This window comes from Pholcus phalangioides, unplaced genomic scaffold (genome assembly GCF_987345545.1).
Source record: "Pholcus phalangioides strain wild (caught in Gottingen) unplaced genomic scaffold, Ppha-v1.0 ptg000019l_1, whole genome shotgun sequence".
In the NCBI taxonomy this organism is placed as follows: domain Eukaryota; kingdom Metazoa; phylum Arthropoda; class Arachnida; order Araneae; family Pholcidae; genus Pholcus; species Pholcus phalangioides.
The window spans coordinates 4,305,869-4,325,764 of record NW_028301612.1 but is presented as its reverse complement, the minus strand read 5'-3'; the positions used below and the strand labels follow the sequence as shown (position 1 = coordinate 4,325,764).

Below are 19,896 nucleotides of genomic sequence, written 5' to 3'. Positions count from 1 at the left end.
CCTATTGCTTTCATGTATTTTAGCCGAGCAGAAAAATCTTCATCCATTTCCAATTAGAAAGTTGTTGACCTGTCTTTTCTGAGCCCAACAAAAAAATACCAAGTTTCTAAGTGCAATATTCACTGAGATATTTTAATTCAAATAGTTGGAGAAAAGTGGTGGGAAATAACAGCAAAAACTCACGGAAAACGCTCCTTTCCCTCATTTATGCTCTCCTTTCAAAACTTTCCAACTCTCCTCCAATTTTTGAATTCGAATATCTCAGTGAATATTGCAGTTAAAATATAGGATCACTTTTATTGGACAAAAAAGACAGGGCAACTACTTTTTAATTGAAAGTTAGAGGCCAGGGGGACTGTATGAAAATTGAATTTTTTTTTATTTTGTGACACACTGTATTTTCATTCTCAAAACTGGTGCAATGTAATTTCTGAATACATTTTGAATATTTTTTAAATTGAAACTTTTCTTTGTTTGAAATCGAGCACAACTCTGGTCTATCGCCAAGGGCGATTTACTGCCAAGTGAGTTGTGCCGGAAGTGTGAGTGTGTGTGTGTGTGTGCTAAACAGTTCAAACAGTTGAGTACTTATATAGTGTTGTGTCTCATTTTTCAGTGCTGCCACCTATATTTCAGAAGTGAAGTGTGTAGTGATTGATTATTTGTACCATTGTAGGTAAATTGAAATCATACCTCTACGACATACGGTTTATGAGATAAAGGCTTCATTAGTACTTACCGGACACCCTGTGTATCACGGTTGGCCAATAGCTTGCCCTTGGGTAACATGCGGCCCGCAAGGTGATTTTGTACTGCGCCCGACAAGGAAAAAAATAAATTATCGAATTATAATGAATAATTTAAGAGGTGTTAAATTCAGCAATTTTGTGGTCAATATCTGAGCTATTCTCGTTCCCAGCGGAGAATTACTTACATTCACTACTAGTTCACTTTATTGTTTCATTTTGTTACTTAAAATACAAGATGAGACAAAAAAATCAGTCAAGGGGTCTAGAGACCCATACTAAGTTTATACATTGTAAGTTTATAATGAATACCATATAATGAATACCACATAATGAATACCACATAATGAATACCATATAATGAATTCTACATAATGAATTCTACATAATGAATACCATATAATGAATTCTACATAATGAATACCATATAATGAATACCACATAATGAATACCACATAATGAATACCACATAATGAATACCATATAATGAACACTTACTTACTAGTGAATAATATCAACAAACTAAAATGGAAAAAATAAAATAAAAACGTAAAGGGGGGGGGGGGTTTGAAAATTAAAATTTCCTTTTTTTTGTAGTGGTTAATAGGAGGGAAAAAAAATCAAATATCAAAACAATCTTTCGCATGATTTTTGTAGTATTTTTGGCAACAGCAAGAAGCGCACGGTTTTCAGATAAGTACAAATAACAAGAATCATGTAATGTTGCATGTGTAAGATCGAATACATTCGTAATTTAACTGAGTAAGGAGGAGCATATGACAGTTCAAAAGAAATTCTCAATGTCACTGATTGAAAAAAGATATTGCTTCATGTGTCTTTTGAAAGGTAATAAATTAGAAGGATATCAGGTGGCAAAGAGTTGCAAAATTTTGGGGATGAGGTAAGTAAAATTCTTCTTAGAAAAGTTTTGTGAATAAGGGGCCATTCAAGTATTATGTAAGCAGATTTTCAGCCACTTTTGACCCCCCCACCCCTTGTCAGCAAAATTTCGTCAGCAGCTTAGAATATTTCATATCTTCAAAAAGGGTGGTTGATGACGTAAACAATCTTCAACCTCCCCCCCCACCCTTGTCATCAAAAGTCAACAAATCCGAAACCCCCCCCCCCCTCGATGCTGACGTAATACTTGAATGACCCCTAAGTGGTAGCGAGTATATATATTGTTCAATGTATTTGAGAAACGAGAACTGTTTAAAAGCAAAGCAAATTGTCGTTAAAAATAATTATAGTCGATTTGTAGAAGTAAAGCTGACGCAAGGGAAGGATTCCAAGACTGTGAAAAAGTTGTTTTGAAGGGGTTAAAAGGCACTTGTGTGATGAGTCTTATTGCTCTTTATTTGGAGTTTCATTATAGGAGTAAGATTCGAAACGAAGTCGCCACTCCAGATAGCCAAACCATATAATAGTAAGGAATGAAATAATGAGTAATAAAGCGTTAACATGAACGAGTGATCTATATATGGTTTAAGGTAATATAGTTTGTAAATTACATAACGAAGTTTATTTTGCAAATATTTTACGTTAGTTTTCCATCTAAGGTTATAACGATATGAATACCTAGGTATTTAATCGTGGAAATCTGTTCGAGACCCTGGTAGTTATAAGTAGAAATATATTGGCAATTATTATTGTGGATATCAGATTATGGCTGAAGTTTATATTAGCTATAGAAGAGAAGTACATAAACTTAGTTTTTGTTACATTTATTTGTAAGTCATTACTGATAAACGAATTATCAATAAATCAGTGTTTATCAGACTTGTTAGGGCAAGGATTCATCAGACTTGTTAGGGCAAGGATTGCCCAGTTACAGAGATGGACAAGAGTAGAGAAATACAAAAACACAAATACAAAAGGTGAATACAACAAAGTACAAAAAAAAAAGACAAAAACGAGTGGAACAATGTTTAGAAATACATACGGAAAAACATAATAACATGAAGATTCAATACTCACATATAACTTTTAAGAAATTCTCTTATAATGAATTGAACATATCGGGTTTCACATAGCACTGATTATATATATATATATATATATATATATCACATCTCAAAAATAGGGGACCGTCGTAAAATATTTGTTCGGGGTTTAGGGAGGCGAAAAGTCCACCGAACAATTGGCACAGAAAAATCAACAAGTTGAAGAAGATAGCAATCATCAATTATATTCTTGGCAATTTTACACAAAAAGCGAAGGTAACTTCTTCTCCTTCCGCATTCCAACGGTTGGAAATGAAAAGAAACGTCGCAATTCAGTTGTACTTACGTCATTGATGTAGACGTGAAATTGTCTGCAAATGTGATGATTTTACCAGTTAATTCAATATTAAGCAATTTACTATATGTTAACACTTCTCAAATATACAAACTGCTAATAAAGCTTCTTATGTGGGCAATTTTTTCCCCTATTTTTTCTGCCGCCTCGTTTGCAAATTGCCTATTTTGCAAAATAATAATTGAAGAAAAATTGGAACAAGTGTTTCATTTGTAAAGTTCAAACTATGAATCGATTAGATCATAGTTTCCCAAACTTTTTGTTCCATCGCTCCCTTCATTGGAAGTTTCTTCTCTCATTGCCCCAAAACTCAAATGAATCCATAGGATCCTATGTTAAATCAGTAGCTTCTATCGCCCACCGGGGGTGATATTGCCCGCTTTGGGAAACACTGGATTAGATGGAATAGTTTGCAGAGGAATCTATAATTTTTATTGTATTACATCTGGCTGGAAAAGCAACCAGATAAATAAACAATGAATATATGTTTATGTTTATGAAGATGAAAAGTAATACTTAAAGCCCAGGGTAAAAGTTTAGCGACTAAATTGCCCGTGTATTTAATTGTCCATATTACTTGTGGCATATACAAATGTAAGAGTTTTCCTGGTAATTTTAATTGTGCGGCTTATACACCCGTGATGCTTCCCGTGACGCTGAACTTGACTGTTATGCTGGCCCGTGAACAGAAAGAAGTTGGCCGTTCCTAATATACAGGGTCCCTCCCTGTCTTACAGCAGTTAAACTCAGTTATAGAGAAATTTCATGCAGTCAAAAAAATATCGATAAATATAATTTTTATATTTTATTTTGGTCAGTGCACAAATTATGTTTCATTTCGGGTCAGTTCAAGTTTCGATTTTGTGCCCGCCTGAATTAGTTTTGTTTTTTAGCGTCATCTGTCTTTGACTCTGAATATTACTTTCTAGTTTAACGAATATAAATTTGGTCCTATTTTTTCGGATTCATCGTTTTTAATTTTTTTTCATCCGAGAAATCAATTTCCCAATAGTTTCCAAAATAATGGATTATCTAGAAAAATGTGCCCACTCTTATAACCGAATTCATTAGGCCTATTTGTATTGAAAATATTGATTAGAAAATCATGATTGAGTTTTATCGAAAATATTGATTGTGATTTGTATTTAAAAGTGGGGGGGGGGGGGGAGTAAAACAGTGGGGGAAAGCAATTGACTGGGATTTTGTTCCTGTTGCTCATTGAAGCACTAATTCCCGTTTCACGCTTGCTCCTTTTATGCTTTTATGACTTTTTACTCACGATTATTATTACACTAATCAAACATGTCATTCAAGAATTAGCATTATGTTGATTACAGTTAGTTGAGCATATAATCAGACTTGACCTGTGGGTGCTTTTCTCCTGATGATGAGACATAGACGGTAGTGACGTCCCAAAAAAGGTTTAATATGCCTATACACAGTAGAAGGATAAATAATCGCTTCATTGAAAAAAGGATAGGCTACATTTCTTTGGGCCATGCGTCGATTTAACCTGTAACTCATCTCTACCAACCATTGACCACCTCCTTCTTCGTGTGTTTAGTTATGTCTCACGTGTATTGAAAATCTTGATTGCTTTGTATTGAGAATCTTGATAGATTTGTATTGAGAATTTTGATTATGATTTGTATTTAAAAGGAAGAAAACGGTGTGTAAAACGTATTGCCTACAATGGTAATTGACAGGGATTGTACTCGGGTTAAAGGAAGTAGCCTGCTACTCACTAAAACACTAATCTTTGATGCTAGTGCCCAGTTTTTTACCGAAGTCTGGCACACCAATCAAACATATCCAGGCCAGACCTGAATTAAGACGACTAATTACGTTCAAGTGACGAATTTTTTGTGTATATAATTTTTTGAGAATATACTGTGTACCTTAGAATATTCCGCTCATTGCACAGATAACAGTCCCAACTCTAATTTTCATTAATAATTCCCGTTTAAAGCATTTTCACCGTTTACAACGTTTTTTCACGGCGGTTTCTCGCAAATGTTACAAACGGGATCCACTGTATATGCTGTTATTGTCAGTGTGCAATGCGTGTCTGGTACAAGTGCTGAAAATGAGGTAATTTTGAAAATATAATATAAAGTATCTCAGAAAGTTACAGACATATTGCAGAAATTTAACTGGATTTCCTGGTTCAAACTTTTATAGTATAATCCCGGCCTAAGGCCGGTATTACACTATAAAAGTTTTCCAAAAGTCCCTTTATAAAACTTGAAAAATTCAACCAATAAGATTATCGGTTGCATTTGCTCGAATGTAACTTATGAGCTTCATTGGTTGGATTTTTCAAGTTTTATAAAAGGGATTTTACCCAACTTTTATAGTGTAATACCGGCCAAAGAATTGGTAAAAGACAATCAAACATGCGTTTCAGATGATATTCAAGGATTAGGCTGAATCGATTTGATAACATGTCAGAGTTGGGTGCTCTTTGAGCCATAGACGGTAGTGGTGACTCAAAGAAAGGTTGAAGACCTACGCAGTAGAAGGATACATCGCTTCATTGAAAAAAAAAGGATACATTTCTTTTTGGGCTAAACGTCAATTTAACCTGTAACTCATCTCCACCAACCATTGACGGCCTCCTTCGCGCGTGTTTACTCGTGTGTTGTGTGTGTGTATATTTCGCGTCTTCTTTCCCGTTGTTTTCGTCGCATCATCATCATCTTCTTTCCCCACTCCAAAGAAAAACTTGTCTTTTGTTTTAGTTGCACAGCTGAGCAGCGGCTCTCGATCCCGAAGGGAGGAGGGAGGAAGAGCTCGGGGCGAGAGTCACTCAAACGTATCCCCGGGACGCGATTGGTCGGCGCGCGATGCCAATCAAGACCTTAGCCCCGCCTCCCGTGTCTCGTAGGCGTGTACCTGAATTGGATGTTCGCGTGGCCCCTTGTGTTGTTGGAGTATTTTGTTAAGCCGAGTTGGACGCGGGGGAAACCCTCGAACCTGTGGCGGGTTTTAAGCGTGTTGTCATTTTATATATCGTTAAGCCGATTTTTACGATACCCCCCCCTGCACCCTCCTCCAGAATTTTTCCCCCTCTACTTGCTACCCCTTTATGTACCTTTCCTCACCCCTCCCCCCTCTCCTCGTCCTTGGAAGAACCGAAGAAGCAACTTGAAGAAGAATATCATTTGCTGTTCGGGATCTTTATCAGTACTTACTTTTAGTGTGGTCGAATGTTAGACATGTAGGAAACTTTCTTTCGGTGGGAGGGGGAAAGAGACGGTCGAACTCACACCTGTCGGAGAAAAAAGAAGCTCAGCTATGATTGTACATCGGACAATTGTCAACAAAATGAAATATTCGCCGTAATTAGGACTTGTAGTCTGTGTCTACGAATGCAGACTTGAAGAAGAGGAAGCTGGACATTCTTCGTGAAGCATGTCATATCCGCAATTTGGATACTCACCCTTTCCACCTACTACTCAGGTAACAAAAAATCTCTCTCTCTCTCTATATACATATATATACTTTTATCATGTCGTCCCCTCTACGCCAGAAACATAAATGAGTAAATTTCAATACATGGGAAATGTTTGAGTATTTACTCTACCCATGTGTAGAGTAAATACAGGTGTATTACACATTATTGTGGCATGTATATTTTAATCTACCAATGGATGTCATTTTCCTAAAATGTTTTGCAACATGTTTTTCAAGAAGGCGGATACGTATTCGCGTTCCTGAAAACACACAGCAAAAAATAAGGTATCCAATCAGCTGATAAATCCAAAAAAATGTGGAAATTTGTGCATTGGCATAAAGGGGATGATTTGTGGTTCATAAAATTGCGTGATAAAATTAATCTAATTAGTTATTAAGAAAAAAAGTCGCATAGGAGCCTATCCGATTCTAAAATCTACATAACGTTCTATAAATCTATAACGTTCCCACATAGAACGTTTTCCCGCTTTATAGTGCGACTCATTTTCCTGGTATGAACTCTTATTTGTCGTTAAGATTTCTTGTTGGAAGCGTTTTCCCGCTTACAACTTTTTTCATGGTTTTTTTCCCTGAGAAACGTTATAAGCGGGATCCACTGTCTATAAAACTGATTTTCTGTGTGTATGTTTTCTACACAAATCTAAAATTTTGGACCGATCGCCACCAAATTTTGTATTCGGTGTATTTGGTACCAAAAACCAAACGGGACCCGGCCAGAGTTCGTCAGAGCTGGGCCACAGCCCGAAATGGGCGAAAAAACTACCGGGTGACAATGGTTCATTGGCCTCAACAATGACTTTGGTAATGCTTACTTTGGCTACCCTGGTTCTCTAACAATGTGTTTCAGACGTATTTATTATCCCTTTACAATGGTTTGTCACATCTTTAATGCTGCCAGTATATGGAGGAAAACCAGGATAGCGCCAGGTATTTTTGCTAGTTTGTTATAAAAGAAGAAAAGATACACGTCAAACATATTATGAACATACATATCAAATTCAAAATGGTAAATATTTGATTAATTTGCAAGCCGATTAACAGTGAGGAGCAGGGACCATTCCGTGTCAAACCAATGGGTGTCCATGCATATCGCGTCTAATAAACTTTCTGTCGCGTAACTTACTTGGTGATCATGTTCAGCTGCGCTCAGTACTATTTCTATATCAAACTCATAGAACTCTTATTTAAAAAAAGACAAATATATAGATTATTGATCAATGAAATTAGACAGGTTTTCAGAGTCTAGCAATTGAATCACAACTGCCTCTGAAGTGACGAAAAATTAATACAACGCGATGAAATTCTTAAATTATGTAGTTGATTGGAGTGCTCATATTTTTGATTCATAGCAGGCATCTTCACCCCGTTGCTTGAGAGCACCGCTGCATTATCACTCAATGGCACAAGAGTGCTCGAAGATTGTGTCTGAATCCGTTCCCGCGCGATTTTGATTGACGACATTCCAATTGAACCATCCTATTCAAGTTGCGTTCAGAAATTTAGATTATGCTTGCATTTTCTGGGTTTAGAAAGGGTTTTCCGACCAGGTGTCCACGGTCCTGTTGGGGGGTCCTTGGGAATTTACATAAGAAAACTGATAAAAAAATTAACTGATTATTTTTATGAATAATTCTTTGGAAAAGGGGGATCCGAGGACTTCATTTTAATGGTAATAGGCAGTGGTTTTAAAAGTGTGCATCGCGTCAAGGTGAGCCGTTGATACTGTTATTGATGTGTGTCTGTTAAATGTTTTGAAGTAGTTCTTTGTGGAAAGTATTCTGAGGAGTAGGCAGATGAACGTTGACTGAGGCAAGGGAGTCGAAGGTGGCAATAGTTTGAGAACCACTGCTTATAAGGGATTTTGGTCTTTATTCTATTGGCACAAGGGGTTCGTGAAACGCAAAAGGTTCCACTAACCTTTGCGCTCGTGGGGCTAAATGATGGTTCGTGGAACCAGCATTTAGCCTGTTGTGGCCTTGTATTTGCAATAGTATCGAGGACGAACACAGAGAAAATCCATTCAGAGAAACCAGGATTCTTAACCTTTCGTGTCTCACGGATCATTTTGTGCTAATGAGATGAAGCCCACGGACAATAAAATCCACGAACCCCTAATGAAGGCCACGAACCTCCCTCTATAAAACAATATTCAGTATATAGCATTATAAAAACAATGAGCCATTTTTTTTTCTTATCAAAGCTCACTGACCCCTGAAATCTCTCCTAGAGAGCCTTCGCTAAGAGCCCTTGATTTATACCAGTTTTTTCCGAAGTGAGCAATATCCCCCCCTCCCTCCTAGGGGGAGGGCAATGCAATGACCCAGGAAGGCGGTGGAAGCTATGCATTTGTCATAGGATCCTATTGGTTGGCTTGAGTTGAGGGGCGATGAGGGGGAAAAAAATTGAAGAGGAGGACGATGGAACAAAAATTTTGGGAAACTATTAAGCGTTTCTTAATTTGGTCATAGGCTAAAAAGCCTATGGCCCTATAATTTAGCCTCCCCCTAGATATGCGGCACCGGCCCATGCCCATGTGGGCCCGTGGGTTAAGATGGCTCTGTTTCTTGGGAAAGCTCTGCTTCATTCTGAAAGTAGTCACAGTCACATTTAATCCCATCATGTTTTACTTGAAAGATTTATTTTTATCGACTCTCATTCCCCCTTCACCCCTTGTCGTGGCACTTTAACCTGATTATCACCCACGGTCCCATTAAAACATCCCAAGACCACAAGGAAGGGGGGAGGGGCATATGGCTCTAGGTTGAGAACCACTGATTTAGACAACCAACTTATAGCCATTAACGCATATGTATACTCCGGTTCACGTGTTAATGCGGTCAATCAGAGATTTACATCCTGCTTGCAAAGCAGGGTAAGTATTTGAAAAAAATAATGTCAGGAAAAATACTTACGCTTTCTTAGGGAACCACGGTAACCAAAGTAAATATTCAAAAAGTCATTGTTGAGACTGAGAAACCATTGTGTTGCCTGACAGTTTTTTTTTTTTTGCTCACTTCGGGCATTTGCCCAACGAACTTTTAAAGTAGCCTATCGTTCAAGTCGGGTCCAGTTTGGTATTTATGCCAAATTTGTGGCTACGATCAGTCTAAAATTGTAAATTTGTATAGACAACACACACAGGGAGAGAGAAAATCAATTTTATATACAAATAAATTCTCTACTTTGTTCCGAGAATCACGAATCCCTTCAAGATCTTAGAGAATACTGGCTCTTTTAGCAGCTCTCCAGCAATTTTAATTAAAAACTTGAAAACGGGAAATGATCCAGAGTGCCGTTTAGAGCATTTTTTTCCAATTGCCTCTTGGCTTCACAAATATTCTCTACGATTCTGAAGAAAGAGTAGTTCCTTGAATTTTCCACGTGTGTAATAGCCGCAACACACACATGGTTTTCTGAAAATATTCTGAAATTATAATGTCATTCGATAAATGCTTGCTAACGGATACCGATACCATCCATGACAAGTGTTTTTTCTTGTAGTTTCCCAGTGTTGCTGACACCACCCTAAATTTATTTTTTACGATGCATTAATATTCCCTACATATATTTTCTTTTAATTGCAAATTGACAAAGCAGTTTTAAGCATTGGGAATTCGCAAGCGATTCTTTAAAAAACGAGGAAATTGATTACCTTTAATGAAGTCATGCGTAGAAATTTGCATCGAGGGCCCCCAAGGCAACCAACCAACTGTAAAGAATATTTTTCTAATATTTTTGTAAACAAACATAAAATATCGAAATTACCATTATATGCTTGCTATCATAGTTAATTTCGAAAGTCGGATGAGTCGGAACTTCTCTAGAAAGAGATTCCTTATACAGTCTGTATTAACAAATGATTCCTTACCATTGTCCAATTGATAACGTTGGTACCCCCCGCGCACTCGGTGTGCCCTTGAAAGGTCAAGCCTACGTAAGCCCCTAGCAATTATGGAAAAACTGTGCATTTAAATCGGAAAAATGTGCAGATTCACATAAATTAGAGGAAGTACGAAATGGTCTTATTCCAAGGGTTTACCAGACATAGGGGGAAAAAATTGCGTCAATTCATGTTGACAGAAAATAACATTTTTTGAGCCACACTTGGAATACAAACTTCAAAGTCTTCCATAACAAGCCAATCAAAGCGACCGGGGTCTTTATCCTTATATTTGGTTACAAAGCAATTGAAATTTACTGGAAACAGTGATAAATGAGCAATTTGGGCAACAGGTGATCTGAATAAGACGGGGGCGGGGGAGGCACAAATCATCAATAATTTCCATTCATTCTAAATTATGATTTTTCCTTTTATTCAGCGTATTTTGAAGGACATTCTAATTGAATAAGGAGTTTATTTTCAAAAAGATAGCATTTCCACTTTTTTTTTGGAAATTCGCTTTTTAACGGTTTTTGAATCTTTGGGATGAGCTCTGTCGACGGGGTTTATTCAAATTACAATGTAAATTGGATCGTTTCTACCAAAAGGGAACATATCCACCATGTTCATTCACTTCGTAATTTTTCATTCAAAAGGTAGCATAACAAAGCGGTTATTCTGTTAGTGTTGAAGAAATTTTTTTCAAAACTGCACATTTTTCACATCGCAAGGACTTCGCATTCCACGGTAGAACTTTTCGATAACAGACACGCATGGAACCGAAAATTTTGTCCGCTATTGAGGAGTCTCCGTTGCTGCATATTAAAATACAGATTTCCGTCGACGTATTTCAATAAAAGTGCCCGTCGGTGGAGGTGTCCGCTACCGGGAGGTTCCACTGCAGACTGTTCGTGCTTATTATGTTATTCACGACAGAGAAGTAAGGGTACCTTACTTGGCTAGGTGAAGCCTTCTAGAATCAACGGATGGCGTAGAAATTTCCAATTTTTCAGAGTTAACCAGCTCCAAAAAGGTAACATTTCTATTAATTTCCTTGCAAAACGGAACAGTTCCAAAATTTGAATGTACATAAATGTTCCCTTGAATGTTCATCAAGCAACATAATGTTTAAATATTTCGATACCGCTCTCTTATGCTACCTGTTGGGCTATTTTCTACTTTTGTAAATTCCGGAGATAAAGGTTTTTTACACATATATTGCAAATTTAACGAAAGTATAAATGTTCCCTTTTTGATAATAAGCTTCTCAAATATAATCCTACTCAAATTGCATTCAAGAAATTCCCGTTATGCTTGTCTTGTCTGGGTCAAACTAAGCATATCACTGACTTGCTCTACGTGGGTGTTCCTTTTCATCTCATGATGCTGGGAATAGACAGTGCACGAGGCTCAGAAAAAGTTTGAAAACTGGTATGTGACAATTCTGTAGTGTTTGGTCAGAACATGATAATTCCAGAATCACATTTTTGAGATACAAGCATTTTCATTGCCATTTAAAAATCAAAAATAAAGCATACACACTAATACATAATAATATGAAAATATCATACATCAGCTTGTCGTTCAGCCGTGCGCACGTATTTGTGCATTTATCTCCCTTCTAATTACTTATAATTAGCAAGACTTACTTTTAAATCAAAAAATCATTTTTTGGTGATATCATGTTCTGACCAAACACCACGGAATTATTCCTCATCGAAAACGATTAGATGAAAGCTCGCTTAGTTTTCATCGATATGGATTTAGAATAAGGTGCCGTGCGAATGTAGAATATCGGCAAAAGTCACCTTGGATACAGATATGGAATAAGATGCAATACCTTTCAAGTCACCTAAACAAGCGCATTTGAATAACGAATGAAAAATTGAAAAATGTTCCCGTTGATAAACGCATTTTTAGGACCCATGGTAGATGGTACCAAATTGAAACCATTCTGAAAGCCACCGTTGAAGCCAAGAAACCATTGTTGGACCGTTTTTTTTTTTTTGGACATCGCTCACAATGTTTTTTTATCGCTAAAATCGGGTCTAGAAAATTCGGTGAAGTTTTTTCAGACTAACAAAATTCGATTTCGATTTTTTTTCAAACACTAAATACATTTTGCAAAAGCTGAAAAGGGCTTTTAAAAATGTTTTATGGTCCAGGTGCGTAAACTGTGCAAAAAAAAAAAAAAAATTTGATAAAAATATCTTGTCTTTATATGTAAAGTGAAACCTCGATATGAGGATACTTTGCAGACCAAGGAAAAATTATCGCCACTGAGGGATTATCGTTATAGCGAGAGGCAAGATTATCATCACGTGCCACCAAATTTACGATGCTGTTGACATCTTTTCTAAATCTGCGTTGTTAGTACAAAGATTGGTGCAAAACACTGATGTTATTTAGACGCTTTCATCGAAAGAAACGATAGAACGAAATCAAGTTACAAAGTTAAAATTAAATTCTAGACAATTTTGAGTGAAATATAAAAAAAATACTGTTGTAAAAAATGACAGGGCCTGCACTGGGGGGGGGGGGGGGAGAGGCTAGCCGGAAAGAGGGGTAACTGCCCCAGGAGGAAAATTTTAGGTGGAAACAAAAAAAAAACCGTTATAAAATTACCGAATTTTAAATTGGTTGGAGGGTGGCAAAAATCATGACAACGGCCCTGTGTAGCGGCAAAGAAGTATCAAAATCTCTTTAAAATATCGTAGTAGAGGATATCGTTATCTCGAGAGGAGATTAACATTAGGTCGGTAATACACTATAAAAGTTTTGTAAAAGTCCTTTTATAAAACTTGAAAAATGCTGCCAACAAGGTCACCGGTTGCATTTTCTAGAATGTAACCAATGATGGGAAGCGGGGTGTGTCCGGTCTTAAAAGGTCACAGAATGTAACCAATAACCTTATTGGTTAGATTTTGCAAGTTGTATAAAAGGAATTTTATCAAACTTTTACAGTGTAATACCGGCCTTAGACAAAACTCCATATATATATATATATATATATGTAACGGTAAATGGGATAAAATGGTTATTATACATAATAACCGGCTATTATGCATACGTACCAATTGACAAGTACTATTCGTTTTACTTTTTATTAAACTAGTATTTCGTTCCAATTGGTAAGTAATACTTAAGTTTTATAAATTTATCGCTTATACACCGGCGAGTATGCATAATACCCAAACGTCGCTGGTAAATATGATAAATATTGAAAATATTATCAAATATATTTTACCGGCGGTTATGCATAATAACCAAGTATCGTTGGCAAATTTGATAAATGATTACAATTTATCGCCTTTAACTGTGAATTATTAACATAATACCTTAGTGTAATTGGTGAATTTCATAAGTATGAGGAAAAGCTCCAAATGAGTCTATTATGTGTGATGAATATAATCGGACTCCGATATAATGATAACAAATTATACGATCGTACCCCGATATAATGATAATAAGTTATACGATCGTACCCCGATATAATGATAATAAGTTATACGATCGTACCCCGATATAATGATACAATACATGTATGAATTATTATGTACAGTAGGCCCATATCATATAAGTACGATATGTTTACCAACGACGCGACGCTTGGGTATCATGCATAATTGCCATTTTAGTACCCGCTTACTAAACTTACCAACGACACTTGAGTACTTATGCATAATCAAAGGTGAAAGTGATTTAATTTAGGGAAATTTGTCAAACTCGCCGAAACGCTCGGCGATTAAGCATACTAATCGGTTTAATAACCGGATTTATCACATTTGCCGTAACATATAGACAGTTCCACACATGATTTGATAAAATATCGTTGTAGAGGAATTTATCGTTGTAGCGTAACTTCACTACGATACGTTAGCAATCGTTCAGAGACACGGACATTTTGTTCCGTTTGACACACCGCCACGACGGAAAGCAATCGCGCACGGGTCAGAGGATCGCAAACGATGTCCGACATACCTTTCTCATTGTACCAAAAAGAGATTTAGTAGATGAGGGACACACACACATCGGAGAGAGCGCAAAAGCACAATCCTCACCGATCCAGATCCTGACAAATGGAAGAAAACAAAGAGAGAAATCAAAATCAATTAATTCTTTGTGTTCAGTGTGTGGGGGGTGGAGAGTGTTTCGTTCTATTTTTTTTTGTTTCTTCTCTCCTTCACTTGAACAACAACAAATCGACAAATTTCTACGACGAGCACCTCCTCCTCCCGGATGAATTACTCTCGGGGATGAGGAAACTGGAGCGGAGAGGAGGGTATTGTTCAATGATACGGTGCCGATGTCGAACCATGGAAAGTCGGTTCCGTGGTGGGGAGGGTTGGGGAATTTTCGGGCAAAAGGAGCGACCCATATTATCGCCACTCAGAGCGTTGACGTTGGTTGACTGTGTGTGTGTGGACTCAAACACTCTCTACCAACCCTCCATCTCTCTCTCTCTCTCTCCAAGGGTTTCCAATCTTTTCTATTCTTCTAAAATTTACCACCACCTTCTCCTCCCGATTCAATGATCGCAAGGGTCCGCTACGATATGGAGAGCTGCTGCTGCTGCTGCTGTAAAATAGTTTTCAAAAACTGCGAAAAGTGGAAGATAGACCACCACTGGAGGAGGGGGGAAAGTGTACAGCTTTTGTGACAGGATGGAGAGAGACCGTACCTTCAAAATGAATTACCCCTCAGACCCAGGCATTGAAACCGAGAAGGGGAGGGGTCGCCCCTATTATTACATCATAGGTGCCTGCTAGTGAATGGCTTCTTCCTCTCTCTCTATCTATCTCTTTTCTACGGCCCGAATTTAGTGTGTATTTTATTTTTTTACTCAGGTGGGGAATACCCAGCGGGATATTTTGCCACCTCGACGGGGTGGTTGGTAGTCACTATTCATTCATCTATCCATCTATTGAGCAAGGCAAAAATGGCCCCCGTATTGAATTCGCAGTTTTATAAAAGACACTGTGGAGAGATGGCGGGGGTGGGAATCTGTTGTTTCGGTGAATTACCGGGTATAAATATATTGATGTAGATTTTTGAGAGAATAATCTTCTCGGAGAAAGGCTTGATTTTTCTCTCTCTATTAGACTCTTTTATCTGCTGTCCGTGTCCGTCGGGTTCCCTCATACAATGCCGTGATTAATTGAACGATTAATTTTTGGTTCTATTGTCACGTGACCTCCTTTGGTTTTTGGTTCTTGTTTCGAACCGGGTTTGTTTGTAGAAGGGAGATATGAGTCCGAACTTATTTATATATGAAGCTGATATTATGTCGTGATCACCGTAATTTCATGGGTATAATCCGCGGAGAGGCGAGAATTTCTCTCTTTACTTTTTAAGAAGAAATATCTTATATCATCCACAAATATATATACTACGGTGAATGTGATAAATACGGTTGTTATGCAAACTTTTATCGAGCATTTTAGTAAGTTTGATAAATTTCCCTAAATTGATCACTTTTACCGGCGATTATGCATAATTACCCAGGTGTAGTGATTATGCATAATTACCCAGGTGTAGTGATTATGCATAACACCCAAGCATGTGGTTTGCGCCTGAAATACAAAAAGCAACTAATTTTGGGTCCCTGGGCACATGATCAGTTTGCCCAGCAACTGATATGAAGTAGCAACAGGTACTGTTCGCTACCTGTTTGCTACTTCATATACAAGTGGGTTTCCAAATAGCCATCCGGAAACGGAATGGCAAGTTTGAATCTTTCGACTCGATCAGCAGCTGAACATTTCCCCGGCTTCATTTGAATAATGGGGATCCCCGATATTCTTGATTTTGTAAATCAAATCAAAGCTTTCAACTTTCTTCCGAGCCGCGAGCACTGCTCAGGATCAGAAGAACACCCATATGGCAACACCGGTACAAAGCTAAGACCAAGACCATTGTATTGAATTATTGAATGAAGCTTAAATACGTGTTTGTAATTAGGGTGCGATCGAGATCTGTCGTCTAAAAAACAAAAAACAAACATCTAGCATTCTTAAATGTTCAAACATGGACCAGTAGAAGATGGCTGTTAAAATGATCATGTCTTGAAATCAAGTGACTCCCATATTTATAAGCCCTGGATCTTTCGCGGTCCTTCAGTTCAGATTTGTCTGCCCTCTAGTGTAGAATTTTAACCTCTATGCAGTGTTTACAGTGTAGAAAAACAAAGGAAATGATAAGATTCGTCCTAGGTCCCCCGCAGGGGCGTTGGAAGTGTTTCAGGGTTAGGCCTGTGGGTGCTTGACTTGAGCATTATGCATGAGATTGGGATTTCTGACTTTGTTATGACACTCGGCTAAAATGTAGGTGGGGATCCCCCAAAAATCAGAAATACAATGGGAAATGATGGTTCGTCCTGTATTTCACGGTTTTTTTTTCAATTTATTTAAAATTCACGTTTGTAATCTTGGGGGGTTTAGCGTCTGTAGATGGGAATCCACCCTTATTCACTCAAGAGCTCCTCGTCCTCAGGCTTCTCGACATATGAAACAACCGACCTGGAATTGGGAGGGGTGGGGGGGGGGGGACTTTCTTTCTTTCGAACTGAGAACAAATCCAGTCCATCGCCACGGGCAAATTTATTACTGAGTGAGTTGTGCTGGACGTGTGAGTGTGTGCACCTAACGATCTGAATGCGTATATAGGTAATGTTGTGCCTGGTTTTTCAGTGCTGCACTGTATATTTCAGAAGTGAAGTGTAATTGGTTAATGATTGAATATTTGCACCATTGTATGACTGTTGCTCTCAGTGGCGCAGTGGCGAGAATTTTTAACGGGGAGATCGGCTCGCGTTCGCTCCTCGAAGTTGGAAACGGCAAGAAAAACAATTTCAGCCGACCACCAGTGTGGTGACAGGGGGGTTTGTACCCGGGTTCTCGCGATGCGAGTCCGTGACTATGACCACTCGACCACCACAGCGGCAATCGGGGGGGGGGGGTATCCCAGGAAATGTGAGGAAAAATGACTGGAAAAAAGAGAAAAAGATGGCCAAATCTACTGTTCTATTACTTTGCCCCCCTCCCACCCCCGAATGAAATTTGTGGCTACGGGCCTGGTGGCTGTACAAGACGTGCCAATAAAGACAAACGAATAAATAAGATGATGCCATAGTACGGGATTTAGGTATGTTCAGTACAAGAAAATACAAAAATAAACTCGCAGTGTTGTTTCAATGTATTTATTGACAGTGGATGAAATAGAATGGACGAGGGAGGCCCCCTCGGAATCGGGTCGACAACACCAGCATGAGAGACGAGAGAAACAAGAACTGCCACTGGGCAACACCAAGCAGAAATACATACAGGGAGGGCCCTCTTCGAATATCTACCTCCATTTCTCAGTGTGGAAAGAGAAGAGAGATATTCGAGGCCTCCTCCTGGGATTAGTTCGGATTGATGTGTCTTCCCCCCTCGTGACTTTATCAGGCGGGGGTTCCCGTTTTCTATTTTCTACAGTTTTTTTTTTAGTATTCAGTGAAAAGCGCAATAAACAACCCCCGGTGGAAAAGGCTCTACTCCCATTTTTGTTGAATTTCTATTTATTGGTATAATTAAATTTTCGCTTCACGTAGATGTATGGGGGCAAACGAATCAATTCGGAATAAGTATGAATGATTACGTGAGAAATTCCGATTTTAGAGATTCTTCATTGGTTAAACCAGGGGGTCTTAGACCTTCAACACAAAAAAGAATTCGTATAATATCAAAATATCCGACATATTTTGATTAAATTCAAATGATAAGAATATAGTAGTGGTCCTTGAACTAGAAGTTTTTTCGCATGTCGATAAGAAGTTTTATTCACATGCTTTTATTCGTCCACACCAGAATAATAACCGTATAATAATTTCAGCAAATTTTGATTAAATTCAAATGATCAGAGTGATAGTCTTTTAATTGCAAGTTTTATTCTCATGTCGATGAGAATTTTCTTTCTAATGTCGATGAGACGTTTTATTCTGATGTCGATGAGAAGTTTTATTCTGATGTCGATGAGAAGTTTTATTCTGATGTCGATGAGAAGTTTTATTCTGATGTCGATGAGAAGTTTTATTGTGATGTCGATGAGAAGTTTTATTATAACGTCGATGAGAAGTTTTATTATAACGTCAATGAGAAGTTTTATTCTCATAAGGATGAGCAATTTTATTCGCATGTCGATGAGAATTTTCTTTCTAATGTCGATGAGACGTTTTATTCCGATGTCGATGAGAAGTTTTATTCTGATGTCGATGAGAAGTTTTATTCTGATGTCGATGAGAAGTTTTATTCTGATGTCGATGAGAAGTTTTATTCTGATGTCGATGAGAAGTTTTATTCTGATGTCGATGAGAAGTTTTATTATAACGTCGATGAGAAGTTTTATTATAACGTCGATGAGAAATTTTATTATAACGTCGATGAGAAATTTTATTATAACGTCGATGAGAAGTTTTATTATAACGTCGATGAGAAGTTTTATTATAACGTCGATGAGAAGTTTTATTCTCATAAGGATGAGCAATTTTATTCGCATGTCGATGAGAATTTTCTTTCTAATGTCGATGAGACGTTTTATTCCGATGTCGATGAGAAGTTTTATTCTAATGTCGATGAGACGTTTTATTCCGATGTCGATGAGCAATTTTATTCTCATCAGGATGAGCAATTTTATTCGCATGTCGATGAGAATTTTTATTATGATGTCGTGCATTCTGTAATAATGTTGTGCTCTTTTTTTAGATGCTGACACACCCCAAAAATGCATAAAATCAGGCTACAGTCGGGGGCTCAAAAAAACTTTCAGGGGTCGCAGCCTAGGACAACGGAATCGTTAGTTGAAACCACTATAGCAAAAGTGGATTTACTACCGAAATTCTGAGTGGAGTTTTACGACCCATTTCAGGAGCCCCCGCGACTTTACGAAAACCTCGTATGTACGAAATCTGCCATATGTTTTATGGAGCAGCATCTCGGTGCTCGCAAACAACAGGTCGAAGATGCTTTGGCTCAATTATGAAGTGAAAATGTTTTGCACTTTTCAATTAACAACGCTCGAATTGAGGAATGGGTAAATTTCGTTGCCTAATAATTAAGGCTGGTTCGATTAATCACAAATTTTAGTGGAGTTAATCAACTTGATCAATCCGATTAAACTTCTTCAAAATTTGATAAAAAAATTTTCTTGGTCGTTTGTAAATTAACACTTGATTTACCTGAAAAACCGATTAGTAGATCTTTTACATTGTTTTTACTCGAAACAATTTAGTTTAATTACCGTATTTATAAAAAAACGGGACATTTTTCTAATATCCGACTAGCGTTAAAAAAACGAAATCTCGATTTAAAAATACGATCGGGCCCGCTAAAAAAGAAGTCGGAAAAACAGAGAATAATATTCGTTATACGCAAACTGCGTTACATCCGTAGTTACGTTTGTGAAAATTCGTGTGAGTGCGACTGCATTCTAGTTGGTTTTTATTCTTTTCAGAAAAAT

The 19,896-nt window shown here is 37.7% G+C and overlaps 1 protein-coding gene across 1 annotated transcript in view; it reads left to right on the top strand.

Annotated features, from left to right (window-relative positions):
• The first annotated feature begins 6,006 nt into the window (after positions 1–6,006).
• Positions 6,007–19,896, top strand: part of LOC149071131 (uncharacterized) — an 82,069-nt gene continuing 68,179 nt past the window's right edge. Inside the window, exon 1 of the mRNA XM_089248188.1 lies at positions 6,007–6,506. Within this exon, the coding sequence (XP_089104314.1) occupies positions 6,459–6,506 (48 nt within the window). The 5' untranslated portion in view covers positions 6,007–6,458. The remainder of the gene's footprint in view (positions 6,507–19,896) is intronic.